The following is a 13,330-nucleotide window of genomic DNA, read 5'->3' as shown; positions in this document are numbered from 1 at the left end:
AATAGATATTTATTATTTATTAGTTTAATAGCCCTACTATTACTAGTAGTAGCTTTCTGTTTTTCCCCTTTTTGTTTATTATTAATAAGAATTTAGTTAATATAAAGTAAGGGAGTAAGGAGGTAATAATAATAAAGGTTAAATTTATAGAGGATTATTTACTAATAGGCTAGTTAATCCTCTCTACTCCTAGTAAAATAAACCTTACTAATCTGTTTAATAGTAGTAATCTTATAATTTAATTACGCACTAATTAGTGTTAGTTAAATTATATAAGAGGGATATCCTATAGATTATGTAATAAATTGTAATATAGAATGTAGTTACTTATTATATTAGTTAGTTATAAAGTGAATCTAGACTTTTAAGTAGTATACTAGTAGTAAGGTGGATACTGCTAAGGGAGGCGGTGTGTTACGTAAATATCACGTGACTACCTCCCCTAAAGCATGCCTACCGTATACTAACATATACTAAAAGGTTAACTAATAGTTAGCCTATATCTAAGAAGCTAAAGATTTATTATATATACCTAGGTCTAAAATTACTATTAATAAGGCTATAGTCTAATTTATAGGCTAGGCCTAAAAGAAAATAACTATCCTAATAAAGCTAATCCTAACTAGCTTTAAGATATAGATCCTTACTTAATCTAGGTACTACCTCTAGTAGCTTTAGTATATTTATAGTAAGGGCCTATACAGACTAGTCCCTTAGGCCTAGCCTAGAGTTATAACTAATAAGGCTAATAAGGCTATAAAAGCAGCCTAGCTAACACTAACCTAATAGGTAGTTATAACCCTTATTAGCCTTATATAGCTAGTAGCTTACTATATCTATCTAGATAACCTCTTTTTATTTATATAGCTTTTTTAGGCCTTTTAGAAGATTAGTATTAAAGCTTCTAGTACCTACTAAAGAAATAGTAAGATAGATCTAGTCCTTATAGCTAAAAAGAATAATAAGGGCTAAGGTATTCCTTAGGGTACTATTTATAGTATCTTTATACTAAATAGGTTAGTATATATTATAAAACCTTTTTTTTATATATTACTTTTACTAACTAGTTTACTATTATATAGGTTAACTAATTTAGTTAGAAGGATAATACCTTAGTGCTTTTTCTTATAACTATTTTTTAGGCCTCTTTAGAGGAAGAGGTTATCTGTTACTAGCGCTAGCTAACTAAAGATATAGCTACTAAGTAGGCTACTTAGTAGCTTTTTAGCCTAGATACCTAAAAGGATTTACTAGTGCCTAGATTTATTAACTAATATAACTACTATATAAATAGTGTAGATATAAGTAACTAAATAAGGGCCTATTATTAGTAGTAGCACCCTATTTATTAAGGGGGCTAGTAGGCTTTTGCCTAGGAGTTTCTCCTGCTAGTTACACTTATAAATAGCTTTATGCTATAGTACCTTAGTAGCCCTAACTAAACCTCTATTAGAAACTAGTACTTATAGTAAGAGACTATTACTACCTAGCTAATTTAGCACTTTATAATATTAGTAATAGGTTAACTAAGAGCTTAGCCTAGGTACCTTATAAATAGGCGTAATAATCTAGTTCTATAGCAGGACTATATAGAGGGGTTAAGAGGGAAATACAGGCCTTATGCTTACTATAGTAGGGTAAAGTTATAAGATTATAGGGTAGCCCTAGGGGAGATATCTAGGAATACCCTTATATCTTGCCTATAGTAGAGAAAGTCTTATTATAGTTACTTAACTTATAACGTGGCTCTTTATAAGGAGGGAAATTGCTAGTACCTCTAGTATAGGCAAAAATAGGCGTAAATAGAGGTACTGTACATTCTCTAACCTTTGTGGGGTCATTATTGGTGCCTGCAGTGGAGATGGGGCCTTATCGCCCCTGATGGGATACCAGAGGTACTAGCGATTTCCCTCTCTTTGAAGAGCCACGCTGTAAGTTACTACTACGTAGTAGTGCGGAGAAATAAGTGGAGATGGGGCCTTATCGCGGTTGAGGGGATAATAGTTGGTGGGGCAGACTTTTCTGCCGTGGGCGGTGTGGAACATGACCTGGTTTCCCCCGTATGCCAACAGTTTCTGATTAGTTACGGATACATGATCTCTCTCTCTCTCTCTCTCTCTCTCTCTCTCTCTCTCTCTCTCTCCTGAGCCTAGGCAACTTCGGCATAAACGAGTCTGTAGTCAAGGCGACCATTGGGGGGGATACCTGACCTGACCTGACCATTAGTGGGGCAAAAGTACCGTACACGCACTAAGCCAAGTATGGTTGGTGGATAGGGTCGGCTAGGGTTCGGTTAGGGTTGGGGTTAGGATTTGAGTTAGGGATTGGTTCGGGTAATGGAATATGGTATTAATCCGGGCAGGCCCACACCCTGGTCAGTCAGGTTATCAGCAATGGTCAGGTCAGGTCAGATACCCCCCACAATGGTCGCCTTACATGTAGTCTCGGCATAAACTTGAGAAGCCAGAGCCGCCGATGACGAGATCTGCGCTGCCATGCCGAAACCCGTGAGCGATTTCCTGAAGCCATCGTTCCAGACCGCGGTACCTTGAGCACCGAAGCCAACGCCAGTTTCATTCTTCAGAGAGCCGTCCGGTGCCGTCTCTTCCACGGCGGCGAAAAACCGTTCAACGTATTCTTCGAGCGGTATGGGCTGGACCGCCTTGTCACTGCCCCCCTGCAGCGCATTCGTCTGGTCTCGGTGCGCGGCGCTTAGGGGTGTGTCGACGTAGGGGGGCACACTCTCTACAACGTTCATGCTTGTGCAGCCGGTGGCCTGCAGCTGCATGCGCAAGACCTTGACGAATACGGCAACGCCGGCCTTGGGAGGGCAGTGGGTCGGATAGAAGGGCACCGGGAAGTACGCCAGAGAGGAGCTGGTGAGGAATATGTTCGTCTTGATGCCGGACCTTGCCAGCGCGAGGAGATGCGGCGCAAGGTAATGCGCGGCAAGTGTCGGCGCCGTGAGGTTGGTCCGCCAATGATCAAGATGGTGTCGGTTCTAGAAGACATTGTGCTAACACAGAGCTCTTTGGTTTGCGAGTGGAACTGGTGACAACGGTGATGGAGAAATGATGAATATACGCGACCCGGATTTTCTATTGCAGACGTTCCCCGCAGAAAGATGGATGGCTGCTAGACGTACAATGTCTCCCAGTAGGACAAGTTAATCTATTGGAGATACTCGAGGACGATCACTATGCCAGAAGCTGCTTCCCTCCGTCGCAATCCTTGGCATTGACGCGCCCGACACTCTCGCCTGGGGTCATGACTCATGATCGCTCCAAATAGACCTCGAGCAGACCCAGCGGCCCGTTGTCAAAGACGTTGCGAATCACGTATCTAGGGTCTGCCTCCTTCAGCAGCGCCGCGAACTCGGCCTCGTTGCGCTGCTTGGCGCCGCAGTTGACCAACATGACCATGTCCACCTGCCGCACGATGCGCTCCTGGTGGCGAGGCCACGTACCCGGTTCAGGAATAATGATGTCGTTGATGAGCAGCGGGGTGTCGGGGCTCGAGTTTTCGAGCCCGGGAACGAACGACTTGAAGATCCTGACGACGTCCCGGTCTGCCCAGTTGTGCGTACACTGGCGGATCAGGAAAGCAGCGGCGTTCTTGACGGGCTGGGGGTCGAAGAAGCTGTGCTGGGAGAACGTCACTCGATCCCGGAGGTCGTCTGGGAGCGATTCCTTGCCCTCGGCAAGCATTTCGGCGTTGGAATCCTGCACGACAAAGTTTAGGTCGGAATAGAGCTGTGGTTGTTAGATTTACTGCGGCAAATGAGCTTCCAAGGGAGGGGGGGAGCGTGAATGGGCTTACCTGAGCCAAACTCTTGGAAATGTGTCCGTTGCCGCCGCCGCAGTCGACCACGGTGCCTTTGATGGCGGACCAGTTGAAGCCGTCTTTGAGCAGGTAGTCGAGGTGGCGATCCATCTTTCTCAGGCCGGCCATGGCCTTGGCGAACCGGCGGGCCTTGTCTGGGTTGTTCTTGTAGTACTCAAAGATGCCCACGCCGTGCCGGGTGACGAACGGGTTGAGGTTCTGGTGCGACTCGTTGGGGTTGGCCTTGAGGCTAATGTTACAGTCGGCCGCTGCCTTTAGCATCTCGTCGAGCGAGTAGTGGACAACGGAGCGGAGGTCCTCGTCCTGTCTCATGGCGAGCGAGGTGGAGCTGTGAGAGATCATCCGCGGCCGGAGCTCGTCAAAGATGCGGTAGGTCATGAGCTGCCGAACGACGCGGCCGGTGCGATCCAGGTCCAGGCCGGCCTTCTCGGCCAGGTCCTCGAGCGAAATGTCTCCGCTGGCCGGCACCAGCTCGAAGAAATCAAAGTCAAGGGCGATCTGGAGGGCGCCCAGGTCGTAGCCGGTGCAGCAGAAGGCCCTCAGCCACTTGCTGGGGCCATCGATGAGGTGCAGGAGGTCCTCGAGGCGAGACTTGAGCGAGGCGTGGAGGCGGCGATAATCCGGCGTATCGGGAGGGTCTTGGGAGCTGAGCGCAAATGTCGGCGCGGCAATGTTGTTGGCCTGAAAGTACTTGGTCATATCCTGTGTGAGTGCCAGGACGTCCTGTGCCAGGCCCAGGATCGACGAGGATGGATCCTGAGCAACAGCCGTGTTTGCGTGGTCAGTCATTTTGGGCCGAGATGTGTTTTGGTGAACAAGCTGCGACGAGTGAGTCCAGAACAAGAAGCGTATGCTTGCGATGAAGGGTTTCCGGGATAGGGGGAAGACTTGAGAAGATGAGACTTGCCTGTACAACACCTCGACAACATAATCTTCGGCAATACTGCTCCTCGGTGTTTTCTATTCCGAATGAGACGATTCAAGACTTGCAATGGCCCGCCATCGGGCATGACGGATAGAGACAAGGGTATCCTGTCGGCCCTTTTGCCTCGGCCAAAGGGACGCACATACATACGCAAACAGACAAGTAAAAAGTGGTCTGTCTCGTCAGGCAAAATGTTACAGTCAAGGTGGAATATTGCGGGGGACGGTCGGCGATCGTGTATGTTAATAGGGCGTGGAGTGTGTTATCAAACTATATGTCACTGTTCCCTATTGGTTGTTGCCGCAGAACATTGTCTAGAAGACTGCGACATACCTCGAGCAAAACTTCATTCAACATCACTGCTCAGTAACCTAATTTTTCGTCTTAACTCTGTTAGTCAAAAGTCGATTCGCCATGACTCCCTCCCAGCACAACCATGACCCGCACGAGCCGGTGGCCATCGTAGGCATGGGTATGAGAGCCCCCCCCCCCCCCCCTCCTTTTTCACTATTGGAGTAAAACCGTGGACTGAAAAGACATGAACAGGATGCCGGTGGCCGGGTGGCGTTCATGACAGTTCTCAGTTTTGGGAGTTCTTGTGCAATAAGACGAATGGCTGGAAGGAATTCGACGAACCGCGCTTCTCAACGAGCGGTTTCTATCACCCAAACCCCGATAGACCAGGTTCCATATCCATGAAAGGCGCCTTTCTCGCCAAGGAGGACGCCCGGCTGTTTGACCACGCCTTCTTCGGCATGACGGGCCTCGAAGTAGAGACGATGGATCCGTCCCAGCGCAAGTTGCTCGAGGTGTCGTACGAAGCCATAGAGAATGCCGGAGAGACATGGGACAGCGTCTCCGGGTCTCGTACCGGAGTCTTTGTCGGTAATTTTTGCTTGGACCACTGGATGATCCAGTCACGCGACTGGGACAACCCGAGGCCGTACGCCTTTACCGGGGCTGGCACCAGCATCCTCGCCAACCGCATCAGCTACATCTTCAACCTTCAGGGGCCAAGGTGTGTTTGTCCCTCTCTCTAATGCCCAATGCGTATCCGAACAATCCAGCAATGGCCGCTGATGAGCCCCCTCTAGCCTGACTGTCGATACGGCCTGTTCGTCATCCATGTATGCTCTCCACCTGGCGGTCAACTCGATCCGGGCCGGGGACTGCGATGCCGCAATCGTGGCATCCGCCAACTGGATTGCGGACCCCGGAGTCCAGATCGCCCTAGACAAACTCGGCGCCCTTTCTGCGTCGTCGCGGTGTCACACCTTTGATGCCAGAGCCGAGGGCTATGCCCGGGGAGAAGGTTACGGGGCCATCTACCTGAAGAGGCCATCGCTGGCCGTCGCCGACCACTCGCCCATCCGCGCAATGATCAGGGGGACCGCCATCAACTCCAACGGCCGAACCGGCGGCATCACGCGGCCGAGCGCTCGAGGCCAGGAGATGGTCATCCGGGAAGCCTACCGCAGCGCCGGCGATCTCCCCTTCCGCGACACCAGCTATTTCGAATGCCACGGAACGGGCACCTACGTCGGTGATCCGATCGAAGTGGCTGCCTTGGGGAGGGTGTTCGCCCCGGAGAGGTCGGCCGACGACCCTTTGCTCGTCGGCTCTGTCAAGAGCAACGTAGGACACGGAGAAGGCGCCAGCGCTCTGGCGTCCATCATGAAAGTAGTACTCTCTCTCGAGAATGGGGCCATTGCTCCCTTGTTTGACCTCCAGACACGAAACCCCAACATCGACTTTGAAGGTGCCAACGTCCTGCCAGTAACAGAGGTCACCCCGTGGCCCAAGGATCGTCCCCAAAGAGCAAGCATCAATTCGTTCGGTTACGGTGGCGCCAACGCTCACTGCATCATCGACCATGTCAACATCGTACTGCCTGATTATGTAGCCCCTGGCGTCTACCGGCGCAAGACCAACGGGACGCAGAAAGGCCACACCAACGGCCACACCAACGCAACTCAACAAGGAGAGCCAAGGGAACCTCTTTCAGTCGTCCACAAGCCAAGGTCGGTTGCCTCGTCCAACGCAGCCACACGCCAGCTCGTACTCTTGCCGCTTTCGGCCCACACGGAACGTTCTTTCGAGTCGAACCTCGCCGCCTTATCGCGTGTCGTCGACAAGGTCCCTTTGGCAAACATCGCCTACACCCTCAGTTCCAGGCGCTCGAGGTTCGCTCAACGGTCGTTCTGTATCGTCGACAGGGACAGCGTCGCTCAAGGGCTCGGGACACCTCACAAGATCACGCGGGCACCTTTGCAAACCGCCAACCTGGGCTTCATCTTCACCGGCCAGGGAGCGCAGTGGCACGGCATGGGCCGTGAACTGTTCGAGTATCGCGTCTTCCGATCAGCCATCGAGAGCCTCGACCGCGTCCTCGGCTCACTCGCGAATCCTCCTTCGTGGTCCCTGCTCAGCATTCTTTCCGGGGACTGCCAAGACGCTGCGCTGATTCAAACCGCCGAGATATCCCAGACTGTGTGCACCGCCGCGCAGATCGGTCTCGTCGACCTCCTTGCTTCATGGTCTATCAGACCTTCTGGTGTCGCCGGGCATTCGTCTGGTGAGATAGCAGCGGCATACGCTGCGGGTCGCATCACGGCGGCCGAGGCCATCGTGGCCGCATATCTCCGTGGCCAGGCGGTCGCAAGGAACAGCCAAAAGGGCGCAATGCTGGCCGTGGGCCTCGGGCTCGAGCAGGTGGCACGGTACCTCGACGGCAGAGAAGATGAAGTCAAGGTGGCAGCCGTCAACTCCCCAGGCAGCGTCACTTTATCCGGCGAACCCGCGGCTATCAAAGACATCTCTGCAGCCATGACGACGGACGGCGTCTTCAACCGTCAGCTACAGACCGGCGGCAATGCCTACCACTCGCACCATATGCTACCAATCGGACGGGAGTACTCGGAGATGCTCGCCAAGGGACTTGAAAGCGTTCGAGGACTTGGGCCCGACTCTGCAAGGAGGCGGTACGACCCTACCTTGTGGATATCGTCAGTGACACCTGCCAAGAGCACTGCCGAGTTTGGCGATGCGGCTTCATACTGGAGAGCCAACCTGGAGTCCCCAGTCCTCTTCTCGGAGGCGGTTACGAGGCTTTTGAGCAGGCAAGACGTCCCCATCAACGTGCTGGTGGAAATTGGACCTCACCCGGCGCTGAAGAGCCCCTTGGAGCAGATCGTGAAGGATGCCGGGAAGACCGTCGCGTATGCGTCGACGTTGAAGCGACAGGAAGACGGCCGCCGCTCGTTACTGCAGTGTGTCGGGACCTTGTTCGGTCTGAACGCAAGCGTCGACCTCGCTGCCGTCAACGCCGTCGACAGCACAGACGGTACAGGGTTGGAACACGGCCATGTCAGCTCTGACCTTCCGCCATACCAGTATACCTATGGGGGTCTGAACTATCACGAGAGCCGGGCTAGCAAGGAATACCGCTTTCGGTCCATCCTTAGGCACGATCTGCTTGGTTCCAAGGTTGCCGGTAACGCCAAGCTGCGGCCTCAATGGAGGAATATACTCCGCATGAAAGACGTCCCGTGGCTGGGCGATCATCGCCTTGTGCCAGGTAAGTTACATGGGCCTCAAATCTGGGCGCGATACAAATTCAGAACAGATCATAACCTGTGGTGACTTTACAGATGCTGTGCTGCCGGCGGCGGCGTATGTGGCCATGGCAGTGGAAGCTGCTTTGCGCGCTCATGCCGAGTCTCAGACGTCGGACGTCAAGGGCTTCTCACTTCGTAACATGGATATCAAGAAGAGCTTGGCCATCCCGGAAGACGACTATGGCGTCGAGATTCTGACGAGCATGGAGCTTGTTGATAACGCCACGTCCCAGTCACCGGCATGGGCGACCTTCTCCATCAGCTCCGTGAAGCGCGATACGGACGAATGGACTGAACATAGCACCGGCCGCATCAAAATCCACGTTGAAGCTGATGAGCACACCCTAGATAAGCATCAAGTCCATCATGCCTCGCGGGCCGTGGGCGCTCAACTCTGGTACAAGAAGTTCCTCGATATCGGTCTCGGCTACGGCCCGGTCTTTCAACCGCTGTCCGACATCCGCGTCGACCCAGTTTCCGGTGCCACCGTGGCAACCGTCGACCTCAAGCCTTCTACTTTGGCGGGAGGCGAATCACAATACCCGGTCCACCCCGCCTCCCTCGACGGTGCCATCCAGCTGGGGCTGATTGCCTGCCACAAAGGCCGGGCCGACGAAGCCAGTACGGCCTTCCTGCCCGTCCAGATCCCCCGGCTCTACATCTCGAACGGCATTACGCAAGACGTGTGCACCGTCACCGCTCGCGGGACGAGGCGGGGTATCCGCAGCGCCCACCTCGACTTGCAGATGCTGGGCCCCGACGGCGAGGTCCTTCTCAGCACGGAGAACCTGCGTTGCGTCAGCTACTCCAGCGAGGCGAGGACTGCGGACGACGACATGACCTTCAGCAGCCCGTTCACGCGGCTCGTCTGGAAGCCCGACATCCGCATGCTTACGAACCGACAGGCCCGGCAGTTATATCCGCCGCCCAAGCAAAACGTGGAAAGGGCGCCTTTATGGGGCATCACGAACAAGGTGGCTCACCTGATCATCTTCAGCATATACGAAAGCTTCGGAAAGCTCGCAGATGGGCCCAAGCCTTCCGGCGAGGTCGGCCACTTCTTTGACTGGATCAAGAGAAAGGCCCAGAACGACGATTCTGACGCGATGCGGGAGGCCAGGAAGCTGGCCGCCGACGGCAGCCTCCTGGACAAGATTGAAGAGCTCGTCGGCCAGGCGGGCGACGTCATGGAGGTCAAGATCGCGAAGCTCCTCCACGACCATGCGGGAGACATCCTGTTCGAGCGCAGGACCGGCATGGACGTCATCATAGGCGCGGGCCTCCTCACGCCCCTGTACCAGAGCGGCCTGCTGATGACGGGCATCTACCCCCAGCTGTCGCACGTCCTGGAGGGCCTCGCCCACGCGAACCCGAACTCGCGCGTCTTGGAGATCGGAGGCGGCACCGGCGGCGCGACGCGCATCGCCATGAGGGCCTTCACCGGCCGCAACGGCGTCAAGGCCTACAGAGACTACACCTTCACCGACATCTCTGCCGGGTTCCTCTCGGCGGCGCGGGAGTCCATGGCCGAGTTTCGCGACATGCACTTTTCGGTGCTGGACGTCGAGACGGACCCCCTGGAGCAAGGGTACGACGAGCAGGCCTACGACCTCGTCATCGCGTGCCAGGTCCTCCATGCCACATCCAGCATGCACAGGACCTTGTCGCACTGCCGCAGCCTTCTCAAGCCGGGCGGCAAGCTCGTGCTGGTGGAGACGAACCAGAACTTCATCGTGCCTGGCATCGTCGTGGGCACTTTCACGGGCTACTGGGCCGGGATCCCCGACGGCCGCGTGGATGCTCCGTTCCAAGGCTTGCCCGCCTGGGACTCTTCGTTGCGGGACGCCGGATTCTCGGGGCTCGACCTGGTGCTGGACGACTTCCCGGAGCCGCACAACACCACTTCGGTCATGGTTTCTACAGTCCTGGCAGAACCTCCGACGAGGGCACCTCCTCCATCTGCTATGGTTCACCTGCTTCGCAGCGGCGACGGCAATGGGGATGGGTCGGCTCCGTCGTTGGTGCGGCACATCGCCCAAGAGCTGGAGCGTCAAGGCTTCGAGGTGAGGACCGGTCCGCTCGACACCGCTCCCGGCTCCGTCACGCCGGGATCCCGCGTGGTGGCCCTGTGCGACGACAAGCATCTCTTGGTCGACGCCAGCGAGCAGGACTTGCGCGTTTTCCAGCACCTCTCGCGGAACGCCTCGAGCATGCTCGTTCTCACGAGCTGCGGCGCCGCCAGGGGGCGCAACGCGGACGGTGCCTTACTTCCCGGCCTGCTGCGCGTCCTCCAGAACGAGAACCCTGCGAGCCGGTACGTGTCGATCGACGTGGACGCGGACAACTTTGACATGGAAGCGACCGAAGCAGAAGAGCTCGCCCGCCAGATCGCCCATCTCGAGGCCGACCTCGACCACGGGTCCCCCGCGGTGGACGACGGAGAGACGGGCCCGGATCGCGAGTTCACCTGGCAAGACGGCTGCTTGTGGGTGAGCCGCCACGTGCCCGACGGGGGATTCCACTCGCAATACGGCCTCGACGGCCGCAAGCTGAAGCCGGAGCTGCTCCCGCTCGCCACTCACGACGGAGGCGTCCGCATCGCGTTCGAGACGCCCGGGGTGCCCAGCTCGCTGTACTTCACACCCTACAAGGAGCTTCACCGGCCGCTCCCTCCAGGGTACATTGACGTGGCCGTCGAGGCCGTCGGCGTGAACAGCAGGGACTTGGACGTATGGACGGGCCGCCTGGACGGAGACCACTTCTCTTCCGAGTACGCGGGCGTCGTCGCCTCCGTGGGCGCAGGATCATCATCGCACGATTTCCGGGTCGGCGACCGCGTCTACGGTCTCGGCAAGGGGCAGTTTGGCAACTACACACGCGTCCCTGCCGCTTTCGCCTGCAAGCTCGCCCCGGAAGTCGACACGACGGAGGCAGCATCGATGCCCCTGGCGTACGCGACGGCGGTGTACGCCCTGGACCACGTCGCCCATCTGCGACAGGGGCAGTCGGTGCTCGTCCAGGCGGGCGCCGGGGACGTGGCGACCGCATCCATCATCCTGGCGAGGACCAAGGGGGCCGACGTGTGTGTCACCGCCGAGACGGCCGAACAGGTCAGCTTTCTCGTCGACAACCTGGTCGTCCCGGCTTCGCACGTCATCGAGGGGCACAGCTTGGACCGCCTCCGGCAGGCCGCGCAAAACACACGCAGAGGCGGGTTTGACGCCGTCATCTGCGCTTCCGGCTCCGGCGGCGGCGGCCTCCCGTCCGCACTGTTGGAGGTCCTGGCGCCCCTGGGACGACTCATAGACGTCGGGGGCCGGGGGGGCGACTCGCAGACAGGACCCTGGGTGAGTCTGGAGTTGCTTCCGCCCATGGCAACCTACTCCTCGATCGACGCGTTTGCCATTCTCGACGCGGACCCGGCTCTCGGCGCAGAGCTCATGGAGAGCGTGGGCGACTACCACCGCAAAGGACTCATCGGGCCTCTCCCGGGGCTCGCCACGGTCGACGTCGGTCGCTTGTCTTCGGCGGTGCGCGACGTGGCCAACAACAACACGCCGGGAAAGCTCGTCGCCAGCTTCCAAAACCCCGAGAGCCTCGTCAGGATGGCCACGCCGGCCCCGGCCGCCAGGTTCGACCCGGAGGCTTGCTACGTCGTCACCGGAGCGCTGGGCGGCGTGGGGCAGTCCTTGGTCCGGTGGATGGCCGACCAGGGCGCGAGGCACCTGGCGCTCCTCTCTCGCCGCGCAGCCTCGGACGTTCCCGGAGCCAAGGAGCTCGTCTCGTCGCTCGCCGACCGCCATGTCCAAGTGGAGTGCTTTGCCTGCGACGTCAGCAAGAAGGCAGAGGTGGCCGATGTCATGCAGCGCATCTCGTCGCGCCGGCCCGTCAGGGGCGTCGTGCACGCCGCCGTCTCGTACCTGGATCTCAGCTTCGACAAGATTCAAGCCCCGAGGTGGAACGAGGGCCTGTCGGCCAAGGTCCGGGGCACCAAGAACCTGCACGAGGCCACGCTGTCCATGGCCCTCGACTTCTTCGTCATGACCACCTCGGCGCTCTCCCTCTACGCGTTCGCGACCCAGGGCGCGTACACGGCGGCCAACGGCTTCCAGGACGCCTTCGCGCGCTACCGTCGACGGCTGGGCCTCCCCGCGTCGACCGTGTCCTTCAGCCTCATCAGAGAAGCCACAGCCGTGGGCAGCGACACGACGACAATCGACCTGTTCGAGCGCAACAGGGCGACGACGCTGGGCGAGTCCCAGTTCCTGAAGCTCCTCGAGCCGGCGTTCCTGGACAACCGGACCTCGCACGACGCGGCGGACCCGACGCAGTGGCCCGGCCGGCAGCAGGACCCTCTCTCGAGCGCGAACCTGCACACTTACCTGAACCCCCAAGCCGTGTCCAAGAGGAGGCGCGAGGAGGCTTCCTCGACCGGCGTGGCTCCGCGCTGGTACGGCGACGCGCGCGCCTCGCTGATGATGCGCGCCTCGCGGGACGCCCAGCAGCTCTCTGAGCATCTCGACGGTCCCCCCGGCGAAGCGTCGCTCAACACCACGGCGCTCTTGCGGGCAGAGTTCGCGGCGGCCGTCGGGCAGGGGGCGGCCGGGCGGTCCTCCACCGTGGCTCTCGTGCAGGGCGCCATCGTCAAGGCGGTCGCCGAGATGCTGTTTGTTGACGTCGAGAGCATCGACCCGGCCAAGTCGGTTGCGGACCTGGGCGTCGACAGTCTGATTGCGGCCGAGCTGCGCAACTGGTTCCTGCAGGCGCTCGGGGCCAACATCAGCATGCTGGACCTGCTCGACCCGGCCGTGGGCATCAGTAAGCGGGCTGCCGACATCACCGATGGAGCGTTAGCACAGTCTTCAAATGCGTGAAGGGTAGGTAATTTAGGGGTATTTTTGCATTGGGGGGGGGCTTGTTCTGTTCTTCTCTATTTGTTCGGATA

General features: G+C 56.8%; 3 protein-coding genes across 3 annotated transcripts; 1 reads left to right on the top strand and 2 right to left on the bottom strand.

Annotated features, from left to right (window-relative positions):
• Nucleotides 1-2,407: 2,407 nt before the first annotated feature.
• GLRG_08484 (uncharacterized protein) lies at nucleotides 2,408-2,788 on the bottom strand (the record flags this gene model as incomplete). Its single annotated transcript, XM_008099169.1, has 1 exon — nucleotides 2,408-2,788. One exon carries the CDS (start codon nucleotides 2,786-2,788, stop codon nucleotides 2,408-2,410), a length of 381 nt encoding a protein of 126 aa, XP_008097360.1.
• A 484-nt stretch (nucleotides 2,789-3,272) lies between these two features.
• GLRG_08483 (O-methyltransferase) lies at nucleotides 3,273-4,632 on the bottom strand (the record flags this gene model as incomplete). The annotated part of the gene is made up of 2 exons (XM_008099168.1): nucleotides 3,273-3,752; nucleotides 3,820-4,632. 2 exons carry the CDS (start codon nucleotides 4,630-4,632, stop codon nucleotides 3,273-3,275), a joined length of 1,293 nt encoding a protein of 430 aa, XP_008097359.1.
• A 550-nt stretch (nucleotides 4,633-5,182) lies between these two features.
• Nucleotides 5,183-13,259, top strand: GLRG_08482 (beta-ketoacyl synthase domain-containing protein; the record flags this gene model as incomplete). The annotated part of the gene is made up of 4 exons (XM_008099167.1): nucleotides 5,183-5,240; nucleotides 5,315-5,786; nucleotides 5,863-8,345; nucleotides 8,419-13,259. 4 exons carry the CDS (start codon nucleotides 5,183-5,185, stop codon nucleotides 13,257-13,259), a joined length of 7,854 nt encoding a protein of 2,617 aa, XP_008097358.1.
• Between the last annotated feature and the right edge of the window lie 71 nt (nucleotides 13,260-13,330).

Source organism: Colletotrichum graminicola, assembly GCF_000149035.1.
Source record: "Colletotrichum graminicola M1.001 genomic scaffold supercont1.39, whole genome shotgun sequence".
Classification (NCBI taxonomy): domain Eukaryota; kingdom Fungi; phylum Ascomycota; class Sordariomycetes; order Glomerellales; family Glomerellaceae; genus Colletotrichum; species Colletotrichum graminicola.
The sequence above is the reverse complement of the archived record's forward strand: the minus strand, read 5'-3'. Positions and strand labels throughout refer to the sequence as shown.